The 24,350-nt window shown below is 46.7% G+C and overlaps 2 protein-coding genes and 1 pseudogene across 8 annotated transcripts; all 3 read left to right on the top strand.

The window, feature by feature from the left end:
• Positions 1-298: 298 nt before the first annotated feature.
• On the top strand, positions 299-14,002 carry LOC106856874 (endonuclease domain-containing 1 protein-like). Of its 7 annotated transcripts, XM_088165980.1 has the most exons (6): positions 301-465; positions 7,391-7,878; positions 8,512-8,596; positions 8,757-9,100; positions 11,195-11,513; positions 12,639-14,002. In XM_088165980.1, exons 5-6 carry the CDS (start codon positions 11,229-11,231, stop codon positions 13,182-13,184), a joined length of 831 nt encoding a protein of 276 aa, XP_088022106.1. In that variant the 5' UTR covers positions 301-465; positions 7,391-7,878; positions 8,512-8,596; positions 8,757-9,100; positions 11,195-11,228; the 3' UTR covers positions 13,185-14,002. The 7 variants fall into 7 exon arrangements, with proteins under 7 accessions (XP_088022109.1, XP_088022106.1, XP_088022107.1 ...); XM_088165981.1 differs by lacking the exon at positions 7,391-7,878; XM_088165979.1 differs by lacking the exons at positions 301-465; positions 7,391-7,878 and adding an exon at positions 8,242-8,403.
• On the top strand, positions 4,437-7,377 carry LOC106856852 (endonuclease domain-containing 1 protein-like; annotated as a pseudogene).
• A 3,422-nt stretch (positions 14,003-17,424) lies between the features above and the next one.
• Positions 17,425-23,678, top strand: LOC106856875 (endonuclease domain-containing 1 protein-like). The gene is made up of 3 exons (XM_014882552.2): positions 17,425-17,519; positions 19,561-19,882; positions 21,861-23,678. Exons 2-3 carry the CDS (start codon positions 19,595-19,597, stop codon positions 22,410-22,412), a joined length of 840 nt encoding a protein of 279 aa, XP_014738038.2. The 5' UTR covers positions 17,425-17,519; positions 19,561-19,594; the 3' UTR covers positions 22,413-23,678.
• Positions 23,679-24,350: the final 672 nt, after the last annotated feature.

Here is a 24,350-nt window from a genome sequence, read left to right as displayed (position 1 = left end):
GGTGAAGGGAAGATCACATGGCTGGCCCTCCCTTCCGTGCCACATCCACGGGCTCCAGGGGATGCCAAGCCCAGCAGAGATGACCAAAGGCACAGCCCCTGATCACAAGGGCTGCTCCTCTTCATGAGCAACAAGGCTCTTTCTCTGGAGCCTAGTCTGACATATTTCCTCTTGCAATCAACAACCTCATTTCCATATGGAGTCAGCCAGCAGTCAAACTGGAAATCTTGTTGACGTAACTGCTAATTATGCTTGGCATAACTAATGTGCAGTAGCAAAGCTTGTATTTATTGAAGCGTAGGGATGGCTAGCAGAGGAACAAAACTGGACCGGATACTGTTGAAAAAGATCAGTCTCTCCTTAGGGAAAGAGATGAGTGGCTGGGGTCTCATCTAGTTGTTGTCTTTTCTTCAGAGGAGTCTGAACCAGGATTCTGGAAGTGTGTCCTCCTCCTGGCCATTTGAGGTATGTGCTGTGTTTTCTATGACTTTGGGCTATAGAAAGACTTAAAAGTACAACTCTCAGAACCAGAGGATTAGGCCATTTACTGTGTTGACATAATTTTCCAGGCAATATCTGAGTGTGGCAGGCCAGAGTGGGATGGGATGGGGAGAAGATGGGAGATGTATCTACCTATCATAGGATCAAAGAAATGCTGTATGGCAACATCATTAGAGCCACAGGACTCTAATTCAGCTGTGTTTTCATCCAGCTAAGCCTTGAGTCACCTCTGCAATTCATCATTTGTCATTTCCCAACAACCTGTCCCAGTGCTGTAGTACCTGCCTAGAGGCAATTTTTTATCCTGCTGTGCAACCTGCGCCTCCCAAGTCTGTGTGTGCTGCCCTTTGTTACAGTGCCTGGCTCTGCCACAAAGAGCTCAACTTTATTGTTCTTGACCTTTTGAGTAGCTGAAGGCAGCTGTTGGGATGCCCTTCAGCCTCCCTTTGGCCAGATTCAACAAGTCTGAATCTCTGTTTTCCAAAGGTATGTGCTCCATGCCTCAAACCACCCTGGTAGCATATCTGAGAACAATTTCAAAGCAGCCACATCTCAAAGGAATTTAGGAGTCCATATACATGGTGAAATCCTGGCCCTAATATACAAATATCTTCCAGGAAGAAAAATCAAAGGAAGCTTAATAAGCAGGTTGTATTAATAAATAAAGGTATTTCATCCTCTTAAAAAGGTATCTGTATGAAACCACAGCATGGATTAATTTCTATACAGACCAAAACGTTCATGAAATTGAAGTGCAGTTATGAGTGTTGCTATAGCTTATGAGGAAGTGTGTTGTCATCACTGCATGCTGGAGAGAAAATTCCACAAATTCAGAATTCAGGCTCCAGACTTGCTTTAATACACTGGGACTTCCATTTTACCTGAGGAACAACTGCAGAGTGTGGGAGACCAGAAGGGAAGGGTAACCCAGTTCTTGTTAATAGACCACTTGGGGTGGATTAGAATGAAACAACACTGAATGTCCAGTGTTTTTAAGAATATTTATGTATGTGGGTTTATTTTAGAACTATTTGGTTGCAATGGAAAGGAGGTATGTAGTAATTTTTGTTACTATTATCTTTATAAATATCCATATATATATATCTGTATATATCCATTAAAACATCACTTAAGAATATATATAAAGGAAAAAAGGAAAGAGAAAGAAAGGATAAGAATAGAAAGACCTCACCACCCATGGATGCAGGGACAAGATTTTATTGTTGCTATTTTGATGTCTGCTGGTTGAAGTGATGGTTATAGTCTTGATCCATCATGTGTGGGGGGAAAAGCCCCCAAACAAAAAGTCCAATGAGTTAAAATATGCTCAGGAGGGTGGTACCTCACCTACAGGGGAGCTTTCAGCCCTTTGGTGGAAGGCCTCAGGAATGAGTCTGGGACACTTCAGGGGGTCTTTGATGGTTTATGACCTCTTCTCAGCTGCCTCTCACATCAGAGCACTTGAGGCCATTTTCAGAAGGGATGAAAACCCTCAGGTGTGAGTGTGACCCTCCCCAGGGGCCAGGTGTGGGAGTTCTACAGCTGAGCCAGTTGTGTAAGGGAGAACAATTGTCATGATAAAAACACCATCCTGCCTCCACAGGGTCTTCTTCTTATCATCCTTCTCCCTTATCTGGCTCAAGAGCTATTTTGTAGCCTCCAGTGGTGGTTGCTCACTCCTTCTGTCTCATGCAGTTCAGAGGTTTTGCCACGTGAGGACCAGAAAGTGAAAATAATGCACTGAATTTTGGTCTCCAAAGCCGAAAGAAACTGAAAGAGTGAGAGTAACCACAGGGAACCTGACAGCTCTCAGCTGTGAGGGTTGGTAGCAGAGTGGTGCTTCATTGGTGGCTAGGAGGTGGCCCCTCTGTCACTTCAATGTTACCTGCTCTGCATACATAGGGACTGTGGCACCTGGTCTGGTGGAGTTAAGGTAACCAAAGATATCCAAATCCCACACCAACTTTTTCAGCTGAACTGTATGATATTAAAAAAGCTGTTGATCCTTGTGTGGAAAAAATGGATTAAATACATTTATCTCCAAAATTCAGGGATTGACATGAGCCAGCATTTAGAGTGTTGCATAGAAAGGCTTGAGGGAAGTTGTTTAAAATAGATAATGTACATCTGCTGCTCTTGGGGAGATTTAGTAACATAGTCAATCTTTTATATCCTTACCTTTTCCTTGCACCTTTCTCCATAAAATTGATACTTATCATATGGCTCTGGACAATGGTTCTACTTTTCATACAGAAAATGTTCCTTGAGGGAGGGCTGCACAGCAGAGGTGCTTTAGGATCACTTCTGGGACACAGGAGAAGAACAGAAGAAGCAGCTATTGCCTTTTCTGTGAACCTATAATCTTTGGTGTGATTAGGTCAGTGTTTTAGCCATCACTTGAAGCTCACTCTTATTTGTACACCTGGCAAAGGTGAACATGTGAATGCCCCATCCCTGGAAGTGTTCAAGGCCAGGTTGGATTGGACTTTGAACAGCCTGGTCTAGTGGAAGATGTCATTGCTTGGTGTCATAACAGGGGGCTTGGAAATGGATGATCTTTAAGGTCCCTTCCAATCCAAACCATTCCATGATTCTTTCTGTGATTTTATGAACACATTTGGCATGTAAGGCAAGACCTGCATATATCACCATCCTGGGTGACATAAAGAGTGTGCAGGCCTTGAGGTGTTTCCACTTCCTCTCTGTCCTCGCTCACAGGTCCTGCCTGTGGCCATGGGATCTTTGCTTCCCTTGAAGGAGAACAGTCCAGAAGAGCACAAATCTCCTCAATCTACCTATCCAAGCAACGTTTCTCTTTCTTGCATTTTGTTTTCTCATGCGCACTTGGATTCTGCTGCTGTGATTTACTTTGCCCTGAAGACCTGCTGCCCTCCATCTATTTGGCATCTCTTTGGCTATTCACTTCCTCTATCCACCTGACTGAAAACTCAGAAGGAAGGCTTTGATCACACCTCATTTTTTTTCAGTAGAATCACAGCATCATTTAGGTTGGAAAATATGTCCAAGATCATCAAGTCACACCTATGATCAATCATCACTTGTCAACCAGACTGTGGCCCTGAGTACCACGTCCAGTCATTAAAGTAGAAACAGTACTGCCCTCTGGTTCAAAATGCCCTTTATCCACTATTGCAGTCATAAGAGCTGTTTCCATTTCCCTGCATTTGCTCAGCTACTTCACAGCTTGCCCTGCTTTGAGCATGAGGTTGGACTGCTGCCTTTAACATCTGATAGAAAGAAAACTGAGGGCGAAATCAGGAGACCATCCACTGAGAGAAGCCAGATCTGGGCTTCAAAACGATTTCCCTTAAGAAGTGCTACAAATCCTGGGTTTTCTTCTACTATGATATGCAAAACTTACCAAAAGTACTTCATGTAGGAGTCTCTGACCTCCCAACTGTAAGAAGACTGGAGGACGAAACAAATTTTTTGCAAGTTGAAGAAATTGAGGTTTGTATTATGCAGAAGACCACAGGGGAGTTGGATCACTGGGCAGCAGAGCTCACTGAACAGCTCTCATCCAGAAAGCGCACAGCTCAGGGCAACATGTAGGCAGTGCCTCCACTAACTTGAAAGACAGAGAAGATACAGTAAAAAGGCATTGGAGCACAAATTTTTATAAAAAACAGTGAAATGCAAAATGATGAGTGTGTAGACCTCAGGAGTTGGATGAGAAGTTCATTACTTCTTATGCTTATACATGGTTATAACTACCAACACGTTGGTACAGTATTCCTGGACTTTTGGAAGTGGAGGAAAATGAGTCCAGTTTAGTTGTCAATGAATGAGCAGTGGGAATAGACTGCTCCTCTGTGTCCCACCTGCATGGGCCATGCCCAGCTCTCTCCCAGCTGAGTGTCTCTCTGCATTTGCCTTGCAGGGGAGCAGGAGACCTTCACTGAAATCCTCCCACGATGCTGGGGCTGCTGCTGCTGCAGGTGTTGGTGAGCTGCCTCTGGCTGGGACACAGCGAGGTGGTGACATCCTTTAAAACTTAATTTCCTCAGTTTTTCTACAGGAATACTACCTGAGATAATATCTTGGAGCCACAGAAGCCAGCCTGGATCTGCCAGCGCTACAAAAGCCAATATCACTTTGACACCCTGTATGATAGAGATTTGCACATTCCAGTGTACTCTGCTTATATCTACCAGCCTGGATCTGGCAACAGAACTAATTTTTGGTTTGTGGTGCCTCAGGTGATTGTCTTTCTTACAGCACATAATCCTCCACTCACTCAGAGATGAGCTACAGCATTTAAATTACCACTTCTATTTCCTACCACCCCACTACACACATGCAAATGGACACACTCCGGATGGGAATTTTCTCCTTTAACTTCAAGCACCTGCACCACGTGGTTCCTCTGATGCATCTATGACATCATCAGGAGGATGAGATGAATCATATTCCAGAGTTGCCCAGTTTTCTGCCTTCACCTGACAGCAACAGCAAATCAAATTAATTTGCATTACATTACAAAGTCAAATGATTCCCCTTCCTGTGACCTGCCGTGGTAGGGGACCAAGTGATGGGGAAAAGGCACCCAAGGGAGGCTAAACTTGAGGGACCAACTGTCATGCTGGGATCTGCTCCTCACTTTGCCCTGAGTTGTTCTGCACCCCTAACAGAGCTCATATGCTCCCAGTGAAGAGTCAAACAGGCTTGGTGAGGGATGTGAGAGAAGTGAGGAGAAACTCAGAAGGGGGTGAGATGGCCCAGGGACAAAGCCTTAGAGGAAAAGGCACTGGAGATGAGAGGGTCAGCTTAATTGTGGAGGGATTTCTGGAGTGATGTTTCAGGCAGTGAAAAGTGAGGAGCATCAGTGTCTCTCCAGTCAGAAGGGTGTGATCTCCATGCATGGGCAGTGACCCCAGAGCACCTTTGGCTCAGGCTTGATCCAGAAGGATCCAGCAGACAGACAAAACTCCAAAGCTATGGAGCCCTCACAAATTTCCTTCAGACCTGCAGGAACACAGGCCAGGCCAATTGTAGAATAGAAGGGCAGCAAATTCAGGACCTTTTCATGGGCAGAGTAGGGGGAGAATTTTGTGTGAAAATGTGCAAGATCATAATGTCCAGTTCCAGAGGAAGGCTAAATATGCTTCACAAGGATATGGATACAGAGAAGTCCATCAAAAAACGATACAGGATCACTTCACAGAAAATTGGCCAGAATTAGGCTATCACCCAAGACTACAACAACCTCCAGGGTCTGGACCGTGATCACTTGACTCCCTGTGGCCACCAAAGTGGCAACGAGAGCAAGTGGGCTACCTTCACCCTCACCAACATAGTGCCCCAGGACAAAGCACTCAATGGCGGTGCCTGGAAAGAGTTCGAGGACCAAACGATGGCCCAAAACACCCAGGGCTCTGATACCACCTATGTCATCACAGGTGCTGTGCCTGGGAGCACCTACATCTCCAGTAGGAGGGTTAATGTACCCAGCTACATTTGGGTCAGCTGCCTGCTACCAGACCAAGACCAACAGGAAAGCTTGGGCAGTCATTGTGGAGCACAACCAGAGCCAGGTCCAGCCAGAACCTCACACTGCCACAGCTGGAGGCCAGCTTGTCCCAGCTTTAAGGGAGGGGACAGGTTTCTCTGTTCCACAGTGCCTGTCTCCACTAACAAACCTCATATCCTGGGTGGAAAAGGCTTATGAGCTTTTCCCGTGTGTCATAGAATCACAGAATAGATTGTGTTTTATGGGACTGTAAAGATCATCTTGTTCCATTCCCTTCCCTGTGCAGTGACACCCTTCAGTACACCATGCTGCTCCAAGTACCATACAACCTGGCCTTGACATGAGACAGCCATAGCTTCTCTGCTTACCCATGACAGGGCCTCACCACCCCCTCAGTACAGAATTTCTCCCTAACATCTCATCTAACCCTATTTTTTGTCAGTGTGAAACATTCCTTCTTGTCCTGTCACTCCTTGTCCAATGTCCCTCTCCAGATCTCTTGCTGAACTTCAAGGTAGTGGAAGGAGATCCAACTTCTTCCGACAGCCTTCTCTTGTCAAGGCTGAAGACCCTCAGCTGTCTCAGCCTGTCTCCAGAGCAGAGGTGTTCCAGGCCTTGGAACATCTTTGTGGCCTCCACTGGACTCCACCCCAATATGTTTTTGTCCTTCTCATGTTGTGGGCCCCAGAGCTGGACACAGCACTCCAGGTGCAAGGACAAGATTCTGGAAAGACTGCTCTAGCTGATCCTCCTTGACCAGGGGTATGGACTAGAAGATCTTGAGAGGTCCTTCCAAAACCCAGCAATTCCATGATTATGTTATGTAATCCTGGGATATGCTTTTGTTTGCTTGCTTTTGAAACTGCACCTTGAGAGCAGCACCTGTTGTATCAGACAGGCAGGATGAGGCACTGGATATAAAGGAAGCTTTGAGCAACCAGAGATAAATTTCTGTGATGCACTCCTTGGATACCTTCATTCTCTGCTCTGCTTCTGAAGCTTTTCTGCAAAATTTCAGGGAACTGATTTGGGGAAATGTGTTCAATATATTCAATATAGTCAATGTATTCAATGTCATAATTAAAAGATCAGCATGGGACAGATTATTTAGTTCCTGACTAATTCACAATAAAAATTATTTGCTGTAGTGCTGGTTTGCAGGGTCACCTCATATAAACCACAAGTTGCTTCTTCCTGAAATTTCTACTACCAATAATGTCACAGTTCCCAGAACATTAGTGCTATTTCAGGCTGAGGGACATCAGCAGACACCTCTGCTGTACCTGAGGGAGCTCCCTCTGACATGCTTGCCCACCTCTACATAAGCCTTTGCTGGGGCTTGAGACCACTCTCATCCCCACCATTGCTCATCCCGTGCCCACTACCTCTGTTTTCCAGGCTCTGGAACCACTGGCTGCTTGATCATCTCCATCAGCCCCTCCTCTATCAACTTCCCAGGCTCTTCCCAGGACCTTTACCCAAAAATGCCCAGCCCTCCACAGCAAGCTTGTGAAATACTTGGGAAGCCAGAAAGAGAAAGGAATCAGTTCCATAGAATCACTGAACGACAGAATCCAAGGTTGGAGTAGACCTCCAAGGTCATCCTGTTGCACCATCCTCCCAGCACTACCACTGTAAAACTTAAACCACTAAATCCATATCACCCAGTGCCAAATCCAGATGCCTCTGAAACCCTTCCAGGGATGGTGACTCCAGCACCTCTCTGGGCAACCTTTTCCATGGCCTGACCACATGAGAGCTGAAAGTGTTTTTTCTAATATCTAATCTGAATTTCCCCATCTCATCTTAAAGGCTTTTCCTCTAGTCCTCTCACTACTGGCATGGTAGAAGAGACCAACCTCAACCTCATGACAACTTCCTTTCAGGTAATTGTAGAGTGCCCTAAGCCTGCACTTTTCAAGACTAAAATCTAATGCTAACATCTACTCTAGCCCTGCCTTCTGTGAGTTTGAAGGTGCTCCCTGTTGTCCTGTCACTCCAAACCCTTCTCAAAAATTCCTCTCCATATGAAGCACTCGCAGGTGCTGAAAGGGGCTCTAAGATCTCCCAGAGCCTTCTCAGCAGCAGGCTTTGCATGAATAAGGGCTCTTACAAAGCCTTTGCAGTCAGACAAGGGGAAATGCAGCCTGACCAACCTAATTGTGTTCTGAGAGGCTGCAGAAGAGCAGACTGTGAACATCTGGGTGTACTCAGAGACAGGTCAGTCAGTCTAATGCCACACGAGATGTTCTGCCAGGAACAGAAACACATGTAGGTCCCCATTTGTGGGGAATGAGGAAATGAACAGATAAGTCACCAGACCCAATTATTTTCTCCTGACATGTGATGCTGCAAGAACCTGGGAGAAATCCTGAGGAAATTGCAAATAGCAACTGTCACCCCAGTTCAGGGTGGGCGTGAACAAATCTCCTTGAAAAATAACAGAAAACCTTTCTTTTCAATGAAATTCCCTGTTTATCACAACAGGCAGATTTATGACCAGGTATATATTGCTCTAGGACTCCTGAGGGATCAGCCAAGTGTTCCTCCAGGGAGAAGAAGAAAGGAACTCTTGGGCTGCCTGTTCTGAGACACTGCTTCAAGGTAAGCTCTTGCTCCTTTCTCACTATTTACTTCAATATTTCAAGTCGTTCCTGAGCTTTGGAATAAATATATGTAGAGAAAGCCTAGGCTGGAGTTGCTGAGCTCTAATATCTACTCTCCAAGGAGCAAGGAGAGTTTATGCATGCACTGAATTTTGCAGCTCTTTAACACTTTCTGTAAAGGAGAGCAAGGACAGAAGGAATAATTTGGGAAAGAATTTCAAGCCAAGCCACCTGGAAGATTAACATCAAACTGTTGAATAAGAAGGAGGGGTGAGTTTATTAAGCACCAAAACTCCGCCCATGACCTTGCAAGAGGTCTTTGGACAAACACAGGTGACTGAACTCCTGGAAAATTCACTCTAAACCCTGTTTGGGAAATCTAACAAGTCTGCCTACTTGGAGATCATATAAAATCAGCCCGTCTGAGACTGCAGCAGAGGCATTTGGGAGTCCTGTGCCACTTTGGGGCTGCGAGCAGAGTCCTGTGCTGTTCTTTTCCAAGGTAGGCTGGTTTCTATATATCTGATATTATGTTAGATATTAAGTTAGTTAAATATATTTTAAGCTCGTGAAGGGGGTCATGCAAAAGGAATTTTCAGGAACTTCTCAGCTTGATTCGGGGCAGTTATGGGCATACTCTTCAGAGTACTGTAAAAAGTCCCTACTTGTTCCTGTTCTCAGTTTCCAGCTTACTGGTCAGTGTTCCTGATCTGGAGTTGCTAAAGCGAAAGCAGACGTCTTGTATGAGAGCCAAGAGTATATGTAGCTTAAAATCCCAATGTCAGCAGAGAGGCAGAACACCAAGTGCATCATTTGTGTTCAGGATTGGGTGTGACAGGAGGAGCTGTGTCTGTGTGAACCTGGATGGGGCCAGAGACATGTAGGAAGTGCAGCAGTGCTGTTCTTTCCCTGCCCAATGCCCCATGAGATTCAAGCCCAGCTCAGCATTGCAGGGGGCTGAGCAGAGTCCATGCCCAGCTGCAGGTGTCTGCTGTGGGGAGGTGCTCAGAGCAGGAGGGAGTGAGAATGGCCTGAAACTGGGCCAGGGAAGATTTAAGCTGGATATCAAGAAGAGGTTTTTCACCCAGAGGTTGGTTGAACACTGAAACAGGCTCCCCAGGGAAGTGGTCACATCACCACACCTACCTGAGTACAAGATGTGTTTGTACAATACTGTGAGGCACATGGTAGGATTTCTGGGGCTGTCTTGGTCAGAGTCCAGAAGTTGGACTCCATGATCCTGATGAGACCATTCCAACTCAGCATCTTCTATGATTCTATGATATCATGTTTGGAAGTAGGGGCTTCCAGGCCCTGTTTTGTTGCAGGACTTTTTCTCCAGTGCCAGTGCAAAAGCTGAGCCCTTGACCAACTGAGCTGGGTTGGAAAAGGTGACCTTATTCCAGTGCCATATCTCAGTTCCGTGATAACTTTGCTGTGAGAACTGTTTAGGCATTGGGTGAGTTTGGAACACCCTTCAGACTGACTATGCCCCCACCATTGCCTCCCCTGGGCACCTAAAACCTATTTTAGATTTCATCTTCTCATGTGGAGATTTGCTCAAACATTTAGTGTATGTCAGTGCCACATGAAAGCCAAAATCCTTTTCAGTCTGTTGGTGTCCTGCTGTGGGGACCCTTCATTGAGTAGTTCTCTGGGTTGGAGGGTTTGACTGATATATTCAGGGTCACACAACCAGAGAAACCCCTCCTGAGTCTCCACACCTTTAGCCACTGCCAGAAACTGCCAGTGCCTCTGAAGGACTCACTTTAACTGTTTACAGAATAACACTGTTAATAAAACTGTGACAGGTTAAAGTTTGAGGCTTGCCAGTAAAAGTACCTGACTGCAAAAAGATATTCAAAGCAAGATACTAATTCAGAGCAACATACTAATAAGCTTTAATCCCCCACAAAAGCTAGCTTGAGGAAATCATTCAGCATGCATAAAGTATAGGCATCCCTAAGGGAGAGAGGGCAGGTTCAGCCCACCAACTGATCCCAGAAGTTACAATGGAGACTTCCACCACTTCTCTCCATTTTCAATTTCCTTTAATACTATTTCTTTACATTTAGGTGGCATTTGCATGTAGTCATACATTCTCAATGAGGGGTTCTCATGCCTTGAGGGTGGAGATCTCAGTAAAGCACCTGAAGTAACCTTGGGATGGGGATGTGCGTCAGTCCAAGGACAGGGATTTTGCTATGACTGCTGATTCAGCAGCAGGATATCTTCATTTATCTCCCATTTTTTCAGTTTCAGTTGCCATGCAGATTATCAGCTAGAAAATACCACCAAGGTGTCTCCTCTGCAAGGGTTTTGACAGAGCTTGGCCATGGTGCCTCCACTTCACCTGCTGTTTAGGCCCACCTTAGATTTAGTCCTCCATATGTGTGGGAGGCCAAATACACTGTCTGTCTTCCATCCAGGGACGAGCAAATGTATTTTCCCCTGTAACTTCTCTACTGTTATCCTTTTATCCCCAGTCATCTCCCTGCACAACCCTATAGTGATGATGATTTTTCCATATCCAGGAGGACAGAAGTTACCCCCTCCTTGGTCTCTCATAGTCTCCTCCTCTGCATTTCCCTTCCAGGAGAGCAAGAGCCCTTCACTGAAATCCTCCCACGATGCTGGGGCTGCTGCTGCTGCAGGTGTTGGCGAGCTGCCTCTGGCTGGGACACAGCGAGGTGGTGACGTCCTTTGAAACTTCATGTCCTCAGTTTTTTTTCCGGGAGATCCCCCCAAATGAAGCTCTGGAGCCGCAGAAACCAGCCTGGATCTGCCAGCGCTACAAGAACCAGTATTACTTTGCCACCCTGTATGACAGGAAGATGCGTATTCCTGTCTACTCTGCTTACATCTACCAGCCTGGACCTGGCAAAAGACCTAAAACATGGCTGGTCGAGCCCCAGGTGAGTGTCTCTCTTACAGCACATCACCTGCCAGTCATTAAAAGCAGTATTAAAATAACCATTTCTATTTGGTCCCACACCTCTACACACATGCAAATGGACACACTGGGTGGGATTCTCCTGGATTAACTTCAAACACCTTCATCACATTATTTCCCTGATGCATCTGAGACATTAGCAGGAGAATGAGATGAGTCATATCCCAAAGGTGCCCAGTTTTCTGCCTTGACCTCACAGAAACAGCTAATCAGATTACTTTGTGTTAAATTACGAAATCAAATGATTTCCCTCCCTGCACCCTGTTGCGGTGGGAGAACAACTGATGGGGAAAAGACGTCCAACAGCAGCTAAATTTGAGGAAACAATGATCCTGCTGGGATCTGATCCCCACTTTGCCCAGAGCTGTTTGGCATCCCTGACAGAGCTTATCTTCTCCCAGTGCAGAGTCAAACAGGCTTGGTGAGGGGTGTGAGAGAAGTGAGGAGAGACTCAGAAGGGGGTGAGATGGCCCAGGGACAAAGCCTAGGCAGACACAAGCCTTGGCTGATGAGAGGGTCAGGTTAACAGTAGGAGGATTTCTGGAGTGACATTTCAGGCAGTGAAAAGTGAGGAGCATCAGTGTGACTCCAGTCAGAAGGGTGTGATCTCCATCCATGGGCAGTGACCCCTGATCACCTTTGGCTCAGGCTTGGTCCAGAGGGATCCAGTAGACAGACAGAACTTCACAAGCTACAGAGCTCTACCAGACATCTTTCAGAAAAATTTCAGGACTTTAGGAAAACAGGCCAAGGAAATAACAGACACAAAAAGAGGCAATTCCTGTCATTGCTAAGGACAGAGTGGCAGGATTGATTTAGGTGAAAATGAACCACAGACGAAACCCATATGCAGTGTTCCAAAGGAAAGCTAAATATAATGCACTAAATGTGAAATTAATTTCTGAAATACAAAAAAATATTTGCACTTGTTCCTCATAGGAACTCAATCAATTAATCTGGTATTGTACCACATCAGGACCAGACAAAAAACAGGATCTTGACACTCAGAGACTTCTGCTCGAGGAAAATCTGTTCTATTATCCCCATCTCCAGTACTAACACCTTTTCCTCTTCTTTTCCTGTCAAGCTGCTTGGCCCAATTTATCCCAAAACTATGGAAAAAGAGTGGACACTTTTAAATCATTACAATGTCAGCTTAGAGAAACTCAGCCAGAGCCAGGCTATCCTTCATGACTACAAGAACCTGACGGGTTTGAACCGGGGCCATTTGAACCCTAATGGCCACCATGATGACTACAGCAGCAGAATTGCTACCTTCACCCTCACCAACATAGTGCCCCAGGATGAGAAGCTCAACGGCGGCGCCTGGAACAACTACGAGCAGCAAACGATGATGAGGAGGACGCAGGGCTGTAGAACCACCTATGTCATCGTGGGTGCTGTGCCTGGGAACAACTACATTGCTAAGGGAAGGGTTAATAAACCCAGCCACCTCTGGTCAGCTGCCTGCTGCATGGTGGACAACAACTATGTAAAGGCTTGGGCAGTCATTGCTGAGAATGACAGGAACGAGGTCCAGCTCCTCACCCTGGGGGAGCTGGAGGACACATTAACTGAGCTCTATGGGAGGGGACAGGTTTCCCTGTTTGACAGTGACTGTCCCCGGGAATAAACCTCATATCCTGGGTGGAACAGGCTCAGGAGCTTTTGCCATATGTCATAGCATAACAGAATGGGTTGGAAGGAATTTCAAAGACCATCCATGTAGTCTCAGCTCACGTGCCATGGGACATTTTCCACTATCCTCAGTGGCTCCAAGCCCTGTCCAACCTGGCTTTGAACACTTCCAGGGATGAAGCAATCACAACTTCTCCAGACAACCTGTGCCAGGGCCTCACTACCCTCACAGTAAAGAATTTCTTCTTAACATCTAATCTAACCCCACCTGCTTTCAGTTTAAAGCCATTGCCTCTTGTGCTGTTGCTCCATTCACTTGTCCAAAGTCCCTCTCTCTTTTAAAACCCTTGAGACACTGGAAGTTCTCCCAAGAGCCTTCTTTTCGCCAGGTTCTCTCACCCTCAGCTCTCTCATCCTCTCTCCACAGCAGATGTGCTCCAGCTCTTCGAGCATCTTTGTGGCCTCCTCTGGACTCCACTCCAACAGCTTCTTGTGCTGTGGACCCCACAGCTGGAGGCAGCACTGCAGCTGGGCTCTCACAGAGCAAAGCAGAGGGGAACAAATGCACTGTAAAGGGGAACAAGACAACCCAAGACTCCCAAAGGCCTCTGATTCATTTCCAGGAAAGTCTGAGAGAGCAGACTTCACATGATATCTAATTTCCATTAGGAAGTGAGAAACCTGTTTTCAGGTCAGGGAAATTGATCCATAAAAGGGTACCCACTGCCACGTACTTACAGAGTAGTTTAGGGACTAACATAAAAATTTTCATGCCAAGTGTATAATTTACTAATAAAACCATGTGAAATTTTATATATCTTGTGATTTTTGTTGTTTCCTTTGACCATGAACATTTAGGGATCTTGGGGGGTCCCTTTCCCTTGAGGGTTTTGTGGGCAGAATAGGAGAGTCAGGAAAAGGTTAATAGAGAAACCTTCCTGTTGAGTCATGAGCTGCAGAAAGGACCCCCCCTTGCTTGGTAAACTCCTTCTCAGGGAGCTGTCAGGGTTCAGCTGAATGCAGTCTTACCCCAGATTTTGTCAATTGTTTACATCTAAAGGATTAAATAGATCTAATTGAAACTTTATACAGCTTGTCTCACAGGTTTGAGGATTGCAAACCATACATATTTACATAATTATATACGAATTATGAAGGCAAAATTATGTTAATCAGAATTATTTAGTTCACAGTATGGAAGCTATAACTACTAATATAGTATTGTGCACTATGAAGCAGTATTGAAGCAGATATATTAAAGCAGTTATATAAAACCAGCAAAAACAATTAAACAGAGATTGATGTTACTCACCCATACCAATGAACATGAGCAAATTTCTTTGGCTCAGCCTCAAGAAGTAACCTTGAAAGGCATCTCTACTCCAAGGAGGAATCTATACACACACTCTCTCCAAGAAGGTGTGTCTGTGCATGCAAGAGCTAAAGAGAGAAAAACTCAGTCTGTACATCACATCAGCAGTGATGTTCAGACACCTCCTGGGAAGGAGGCCTTCAGCACACGTAACGATTCCTCTGGAAGGCCAACACTGAAAACTCACACATGCCCCCAGTTCCTCCTCTCTGCCTTAGCTTTTATATCTGAGCTGAAGTCATATGATATGGAGTATCCCATTGGCAAATTCGGGTCAGCAGGTCTGGTTGTGTCCCTTCCCAGGATCTTGCCCACTCCCATCCCCTTTGCTGGGGGAAGGAATGTCAGAGGGACATTGCTGCTCAGCAGTAGCCAAAACACTGATCTGTTATCAACAAACATCCAGCTACCAATGCAAAGCACAGCACTTTAAGGGCTGTGACCTCTACCTCAATCAGACCCAATACAGGCATTCACAATAAAGTTATTTGCTGCAGTGCTGGATTGCAGGGCCATGTTTATATAAACCACAAGTTGCTTCTCACTGAAATTTCTATAACCATCAGTAATGTCACAGTGCCCAGAGCATCCTTGCAGGACATTGGGGATCCAAGTGCAATCTGAGGACGCCATAACACCCACACAAGTGTCAGCATCAGACACCAGTTATTCTCCTGTGAATGGGCATGAGCAAAGTGGGCCAGGGTGCCAACAGCTCATACAAGGTACCCCCACGGCTCCAGCAATGAGACTTGCAACTTTGATGTCCTCAGTCTTGATCTTTTAGGGGTGGGGACCTGTGCAACAAAGAGTTCAAAAGGTTCTGTGTCTTCAGGGTCTTCTGGGATTGCCCCACTTTTACCCTGGGAGGGGTTTACCCTGTGTCATGCAGCACTGTGGAGTTGGGGGATACTCTGGGGGTTTCTGAAGCTTTATGGCCCCTTCTAATGATGTGACAAGGGTTGGGCCCTGCTTTGTTATGTCACTTGGGCCTCACCAGAAAGGAGAAATTTGCCCCAGCTCTGCCAGATCTGCTTCTTCTTGGCCTTCTCCCTCATTCTCGCTAAACCCCACATTGTTTAAGGCATCAGTCCCAGGTTAACAGAGACAAAAGGAAACACATGACTCAGCCAGTTTTTTGTAGAAAAACTTCAGTCTAACACAGTTTTCTGGATACTTCTGGTTGTAACAACTAACTCCTCTTTCTATTATTCCTGGACTTTTGGAAATGGAAGGAAATTAATCCAGTTTAGTTTGAGTGAATGAATGATCATTGAACAACAGAAGATATTTTTGTTGGAAAGGACCTTAATGACCAGCTAGTTCCATGTCCTCTCATGGACAGGAACACTTTCCACTATGCCAGGTTGCTCCAAACCCAAGCCAGCGGGGCCATGGACACTTCCAGGGATGGGGCAGTCTCAGCTTGTGGGCAACCTGTGCTGGGGCTTCAACACCCCCACTGTACCAAATACCTTCCTAATACCTTATCTATACCTACATTCAGTCCATTTCAAGCTGTTTCACCTTGTCCTAATATCCTGGTTTAACCCCAGCCAGCAGCCACGCTACCACAGCCACTCCTTCACTCCCCAGACACCAGGATCAGGGAGAGAACTGGACGGATAAAATCTGGAATACTCGTGGGTGGAGATAAAGACAGCTTAACAGGGAATGCAAAAACTGTGCACACAAACAAAGCACATTCAAGGAATTCTTTGCCCATTTCCCACGGGTAGAAAGGTGCTCAGCACCGCTAGGAGATCAGGGCCCCATCCCACCTAAAAGTTACCTGGGAAGACAAAACCCACCACTCCAAATGTCCCCTCCTTCTTCCTTCTCCCCCTCACTTTATATACTCAGCATGATGTCACATGGTCTGGAATAGCCCTCTGGTCAGTTAGGGTCACCTGTCCTGACTGTGTCTCCTCCCAACCTCCCAAGTACCCCCAGCCTCCTGGCCAGCCTGGCAGGAGCACAAAAAGCAGAAATGGCCTTGGCTCTGTGAAAGCTCTGCTCAGCAATGACCAAAAATATCTCTGTCTTATCAACTCTGTCTGCAGAACTCCAAAAACACAGCCTTATACCTGCCAGTGTCAAGAAAATTAACTCTGAACCCAGCAGATCTAACAAGTCCATACCCTTGTCCAAAGTCTCGCTGCAGCTCTCCTGGAGGCTCCTAAAGTCCTGGCAGGTGCTCTGAGGTATCCCCAGAGCCTTCTCCTTCCCAGACGACTGGGACGAAGCTGTTACAAAGCCATGGCCATCAGGTAAGAGAGTATTTGTTGCCTGGCCATAGGAATGATGTTATGTGAGGCTGCAGAAGAGCAGCCTGTGACTATCTGAGTGTACTCAGAGACAGGCCAGTCCATCTCATGTCACCAGAGATGTTGTGTTGGGAACAGAAACACATGTAGGTGCTGGAGCAGCAGCAGCTGCAGCTGGTGGCATTGATGAAATGATCAAGGAAGTCACCAGACCTTGTTTATTGATCCTTAGATATATCATGCTGCAAGTCAGCAAATTTGGCAGAAATTCTGAGGGAACAATTACAAACACCTGTCAGCACATTTCAGGTAGGGTTGAACAAAGTTCCCTAGCTCAAAATAGAAAACTTCTCTTTACTATGGAATTCCATGCTTATAAGAAGTGGCAAATTCAAGACTGGGCATATATTTAAGTAATCCTGATACACCATGCTGCAAGTCAGCAAATCTGGGAGAAATTCTGAGAAAATTATTACAAACAACTGTCAACACATTTCAGGGTGGGTGTCAACAAATGCCCAGAATAAAAATAGAAAACTTCTCTTGTCAGTGAATTTCCCGTTTGTAAGAAGGGGCAAATTTATGACTGAGTATATATTGCAGTGGCACTCCTGAGGATTCAAACAGTCCTTTCTCCAGGGAGAAAACTGAAGGAACAGTTCAGCTGCCTGTTCTGAGACTCTGCTTCAAGGTAAGCTCCTGCTCCTTCCTCACCATTCACTCCAGTATTTAAAGCTTTTCCTGAGCTTTGCAATAAATAGATATAGACGAAGCTTAGGCTGGATTTGCTGATCTCTAAGGAGCAATCAGAGCTCATACATGCATTGAATTTTGCAGCACTTTAGTATTCCCTGTCAATCAGGAGGGCAAGGACAAAAGGAATGACTTAGGAAAGAAATTCAAGCCAGCTCACGTGAAAAATAACATCAAAATCTTGAATAACAAGGAGAGGTTTATTTAGCACCAAAACTCGACCTATGATCTTTTAAGACACCTCTAGACAAACACAGGTGACTGAACACCTAGAAAATTCCCTCTGAATGCTGTTTTAGAAATCAAACAACTCTGCCTGCTTGGACATCATATAAAACAGCCAGTCTGAGATTGCAGCAGAGATATTTGACAGTCCATAACCACTTCCGGGCGGCATGCAGAGTCCTGTGCCTCTCTTTCTCACAATAGGTTTTTTCTATATATCTATTAAGTTAGATAATAAGATAGTCAGATGAATTTTAATCTCACAGGATGAGTAACATAAAAGGACTTTCCAGATAATTCTTGGCGTGATGTGGGGCAGAGAGGGTCATGCTCTGCAGAGTAGTGTAAGTCACCAGCTGTGGGTCATGTTCTCAGTTTCCAGCTCATGGATCACCACATCATTGATCCAGGGCTTGAAAAGAGAAAAAAGACAAGATGTCTTGGTTCAGAGCAGGACTGTGTGTAGCTCAATATCCTAAATGCAGTGGAAATGGAGACATGAGTGTCAGGGAGAAGAATAAGAAAAGAGTAAATGTGCAAGGTGGCTTGTTAAGCCTTCAGCAGCCCTCAGCTCAGACCCTTCCCAGCCAAAGGTGGGCTTTGTGCTTTAGAGGCTGTGGCAGCTTTCTCTCCCAGGAAGCCTTTGACCTGCCTGTCCTACCTGCCTTATTCCAAATGCAGATGATAATAAATCACTCCACTGAGTGTCTGTCCATGCAAATGGAAGCATCCCTGCTATCCCAAACCTGTGGTGCCTCTGAAAGGACACAAAGCCCCTTGCTGGGTTGCCAGCATCCCAGGGAGATTTTCAGCAGTTTTCTCATAAAGGAATGATCTTACTGACTGCTGAGAATCACGTGAAGAGTGAGAAAAAAAAAAAGGGATAGATGTCTGTGTGAGAAATTCCTGCAATGGTGCCTTTGACTGTACAGGAAATCCATCATCACAGCTGAAGATGGGCATCAGCAGGAATCCCAAGCACCCACAGGAAGAGCTGCCCCCCTCCCCTCAGTGCTTGCATTGCAGCAGCCATTGTGCTGATAAGACAGAGGTGTTATCCCTCGTGCTTGCTGCTACCATCTGCTTGGCCTCTTCATTTTCTCTCTCCATGTGTCTGCAAGTTCAGAGTCTGGGGTTGGATAATGTGGAAATGCAGGGTGAGCAACAGGACACCCCTTGCCCAATGTCAGCTGAGAGGCAGGACCCCAAGTGCATCATTTGGGTTCAGGATTGGGTGTGACAGGAGGAGCTGTGTCTGTGTGAACCTGGATGGGGCCAGAGACATGTAGGAAGTGCAGCAGTGCTGTTCTTTCCCTGCCCAATGCCCCATGAGATTCAAGCCCAGCTCAGCATTGCAGGGGGCTGAGCAGAGTCCATGCCCAGCTGCAGGTGTCTGCTGTGGGGAGGTGCTCAGAGCAGGAGGGAGGTGGGAAAAGGTGACCTTGTCCCAGGCCTCTGCCTCACTTGCAACATAACTTTGCTCTGAGAGATGATTACACTCGTGGTGGGTTTGGCTCCTTCCTCACCCAGGTTGAATTCTCCCACTGCTGCCTCCTCCTCTGGGCACCTAAACCCTGGTTTAGATTTCCCCCTTATTTCCCTCATGATTTTTCCATCTCCAGGAGGACAGAAATTACTCCTTTCCTGGTCTCTCATAATCCCCTCCTCTGCCAGTTCTGTCCCCCTGCACAAAAAGCCTCCAGGCCATGCCCAGCTCTCTCCCAGCTGAGTGTCCCTCTTCATTTGCCTTGCAGGGGAGCAAGAGCCCTTCACTGAAATCCTCCCACGATGCTGGGGCTGCTGCTGCTGCAGGTGTTGGCGAGCTGCCTCTGGCTGGGATGCAGTGAGGTGGTGAGATCCTTTGAAACTTCTTGTCCTCAGTTTTTCTATGCGAAGTTCATCCCAAGTGAAGGCCTGCATCCACAGAATGCAGCTAGGATATGTCAGAGTTTTGATGACGCGTATCACTATGCCACCCTGTATGACAGAAACAGGAGAATTCCAGTGTACTCTGCTTACAAATACGACCCTGGAAATGCCACGAGACCTCGTAAGTGGTGGTATGTTGAGCCCCAGGTGAGTGTCTCTCTTACAGCACATCATCCTCCACCCACTCAGAGATGAGCTCCAGTACTTAAAGTACCACTTCTATTTCCTACCACCCCACTACACACATGCAAATGGACACACTGGATGGGAATTTTCTCCTTTAACTTCAAACACCTGCACCACGTGGTTCCTCTGATGCATCTGAGACATCAGCAGGAGGATGAGATGAATCATATCCCAGAGGTGCCCAGTTTTCTGCCTTGACCTCATAGAAATAGCAAATCAGATTACTTTGCATTATATTACAAAGTCAAATGATTCCCCTCCCTGTGCCCTGCTGTGGTGGGGGACCAAGTGATGGGGAAAAGGCACCCAAGAAAAGCTAAACTTGAGGGAACAACAGTCCTGCTGGGATCTGCTCCTCAATTTGCCCTGAGTTGTTCTGCACCACTGACAGAGCTCATCTGCTGCCTTATCTGTGAAGAGTCAAACAGGCTTGGTGAGGGGTGTGAGAGAAGTGAGGAGAAACGCAGAAGGGGGTGAGATGGCCCAGGGACAAAACCTTGTAGGGAAAGGCACTGGAGATGAGAGGGTCAGCTTAATTGTGGAGGGATTTCTGGAGTGATGTTTCAGGCAGTGAAAAGTGAGGAGCATCAGTGTCTCTCCAGTCAGAAGGGTGTGATCTCCATGCATGGGCAGTGACCCCTGAGCACCTTTGGCTCAGGCTTGATCCAGAAGGATCCAGCAGACAGACAGAACTCCAAAGCTGTAGAGCCCTCACAAATGTCCTTCAGATACACTTTAGTAGAACAGGCCAGGCAAATTGCAGAAGAGAAAAAGAGGTAATTCCTGTCATTGCAAAGGACAGAGCCGCAGGATGGCATTTGGGGGAAGAATAACCAGAGAAGGGAACCACACGCCCTACTCCAGAGGATGGCTAAATATGCTTCCCTACAGATGAACAAAAAGATGTTGATGTAATGAAAAAATAATATTTTCATTTTATGACCCATAGGAACTTGAACAACAATTCTTATCTTTCTGCACAGTAGCCTTCACATTCTCTCTTTTTGTAGAATCATAGAACAGTTTGTGTTGGAAGGAACCTTAAAGATCATCTCAATCCAACACCCCTGCATGGGCCAGGCCACTTGCCACTAGACTATCATGCTCCAAGCCCTATCCAACTTGGCATTTTCATCCTGGATCTTGAACCCAGGCCACCAAAAAAAATCTTTGATTTTGTTAACATCACCAGGACTCTGTTGAGCTTACAGAGCCCTTTCAGAGGCTGATCATTTGTAACTTCTTTTCAGTGATGCTGCAGAAAATGCTCCCTGGCCCAGATCAGCTCTCAGACACATTCTTAGCACTGCTGGAACGGATTCCATTTACATGGAGATCTTTTGGCTTACTGAGAAAATATGTTCATCCTTGAACAAACTGCAGCCCTCCCAGGGAAACCTCAGCTCCAGAACTGATTTCCTGTCACATCTCCCTGTGTATGTGGTTTAGAGGAGGCAACCTCTGGTGTTCGAGGATTGGGGTACATCTGTAGCAACCACACATAAAATCACAGCATCACAGAATCACAGCATGGTGTGAGGGGATCGAGGGAGAGCCCTGGGCAGATTTGTTTTGTGGAGACTGGAGGAAAGAGAAGCAGATTTGTCATGGAAGGTGTCTCATCAAAAGTCACTTTTCAATCCTAGGAGTGGGAAATGCTCCTTGTCTCATGCATCCATCCATGCTCTCAGCACAGGCTGCAGGCTGGATAATAAAGTTCACAAGTCAAAATGAGACAAGTCACATTCTGAGCTGCTTTCTCTATAAAGAATTAATGCTCATGCAGGAAAGGCATGTCTATGATTTCTCTTAGATTGATGCATTTTCCTGCACTGAGATGAGAAAAAATGGGATATTGACCATCAGGGACTTCTGCTCCAGGGAAATCTCCATTACTCCCATTCTCCATTCTAACACCTCTTTCTCTTTCCCTGTCTAGCTGATAAGTGACAATAATCTTAGGGAGATGGAAAGAGAGTTGGTCCTCATACATCAATACAAATTCACCGTAGACAAAATCAAAGCAAGCCAGGCTGTCCTTGAAGACTACAAACAAATGACTGGTTTGGACCGTGGTCATATGTGCCCCAATGGCCATATGAATAGTAAAACAAACAAGACAGCAACCTTCACCCTCACCAATATAGTGCCCCAGGACAGCACACTCAACAAGGGCAACTGGAAAACCTATGAGTATAAAACAATGTCCGACAACAGCAAGGGCTGTACAGAAACCTATGTCATCACAGGTGCTGTGCCTGGGAACACCAAGGTCGCCAATGGAAGGGTTAACGTACCCAGCTACATCTGGTCAGCTGCCTGCTGCCTGGTGGACGGAAATCCCACAAGGGCTTGGGGGGCCATCGCTGAGAACAACAAGAACAGGGTTTACAAACTCAAGCTGGGGGATCTGGAGAACAGATTGACCAATCTGTATAATAGGGGAACGGTTACTCTGTTTGACAATGCCTGTCCCCGACAAAAAGCCTGACATTCTTGATGGAAAAGGCTCAGGAGATTTTCCCACCTGTCACAGAATCACAGAATGGGTTGGTTTTGATGGGATATTAAAGCCTTCAAGATCATCTCATTTTGACTTGCATGCCAGGGGCAGAGACACCTTCCACTACCCCAGGTTGTTCCAAGTCCTCCCCAGCCTGGCCTTAAACGCTTGCAGGGATGGGGCAGTCAAAACAGTTCTGGGTAACTTTTGCTCGTACCACAGCCTGCTCCCAGGAATTTCCTTCTTTAGAATATCCCTGCCCTCCATCAGTGTGAAACCATTCCCTCTTGTCCTGTCACTCCATACCCTTGTCCAAAGACCCCCTCCAGCCCTCTTAGACATCCTGGAGGTACTGGACTCTCTGGAGTCTTCTCCAGGCTCAACATCCCCAGCTCTCTCACCCTCTCTCCAGAGCAGACGTGCTCCAGCCATCAGAGCACCTTCATGGCCTGCACTGGACTCCACTCCAGCAGCTTTGTATCCTTCTCGTGCTGTGGGCCCCACAGCTGGAGGCAGCACTGCAGCTGGGCTCTCACCACAGCAGAGAAGAGGGGGACAAATGTCCTGTGCAGCTTCTGTGCTGCTTCCTTGTCTGCTGTGTTTCCAGCTCTGTCCCTCAGGGCACCTCCTCCTCTGCCCAAAGGCACAAAGACGTGGGCACAGCCTCCAGCTGCTTTGCTTTGCTGCCCATCTCAGGAGAGAGCTCTCAGGGACGAGTCCTCTCCTCCTTAGCTGTCCCCTGACAGTGTGCAGCTGACTTGTCCCTCACCTCCTTAGCAAGGCTGTGGGACCAGGGCACCTCAGGCTGCCCAGACATCTTGTCTGCACATCTCCATGTCTGCAGATCCCCAAACCCCAACAAGGATTCTGGACAACCTGCTCTAGCTCCTCCTGCTTGAGCCTGGAGTGTGGACTAGAAGATCTTGAGAAGTCCCTCCAAAACCCAACAATTCAGTGATTCTGTGATCCTGGGACATGCTTTTGTTTGCTTGCTTTTGAAACTGCACCTTGAGACCTGCACCTGTTGTATCAGACAGGCAGGCTTTGGCATCAGATGCATAGAAAGCTTTGAGCAGCCAAAGCTACATTCCTGGGATGTACTCCTTGGATACCTTCATTCTCTGCTCTGCTTCTGAAGCTTTTCTTCAACTTATGGGAAATTGATTTGGGGATATGTATTCAGTGGTTGTAAAAGATCATTCTGTTCCACATATTTTCATTTTCATTAGCTCAAAATAAAATTTATTTGCTGCAGTGCTGGATTGCAGGGTGTGATGGGTTGACTTGGGAAGAAGAAACTCAGAGCAAGTTCTCTCTAAGGGAGCTTCCTCTGTGGGGATTGGGACACCTTCAACAGCCAATGGGAGAAAGTTAGTTCGCTCTGTGAACACATATTTCAAAGGAGGTAATCCGGAACTGAGTCTCTTTGTCTTTCCAGCAGCAGTGCAGGTAACACCAACCCGAGCTTCCCTCTCCCATGCAGGGGGAGGCTCGGGAGGCCTTGTGGGCCCCGTTTGCAACGAGGGGACCCAATGGCCGGGAGGACGAGAGGCTCGTTGATAATACCTCCACAGCTTCCTCCTCCACGGGCCTGCAGTTCTGGGATGGGGGGCCCGGTTCCCGCCGCTGTCGGAAGGGCCGGGCCTGCCCAGGCCCCGTGCAGCCTGGGGGAGGCAGCCAGGCCCTGTTTGGGAAGCAGGGGTGGCCATGAGCGGTCTGGGGCAGCAGCCCAGCCCCAGAAAGGCTGATTGACACCTCAGCTGCCCCCCCCGCCCAGAGCGGCCTGAGCCTGGCCCAGCTCTTGTAGTTGTGTTAAACTTTAACTCTTTAGTGCTCAGATAAGATTTGCAAAACCTCCGGCCTTCCTTTGAATATGAAAGGGAATAAGATTTCTGAAGTCAGTGAAGCACGAGCTAAGTTTTTTAG

This window comes from Sturnus vulgaris, chromosome 5 (genome assembly GCF_052056855.1).
Source record: "Sturnus vulgaris isolate bStuVul1 chromosome 5, bStuVul1.hap1, whole genome shotgun sequence".
Lineage (NCBI taxonomy): Eukaryota > Metazoa > Chordata > Aves > Passeriformes > Sturnidae > Sturnus > Sturnus vulgaris.
This window is presented reverse-complemented; position numbering and strand designations above follow the sequence as displayed.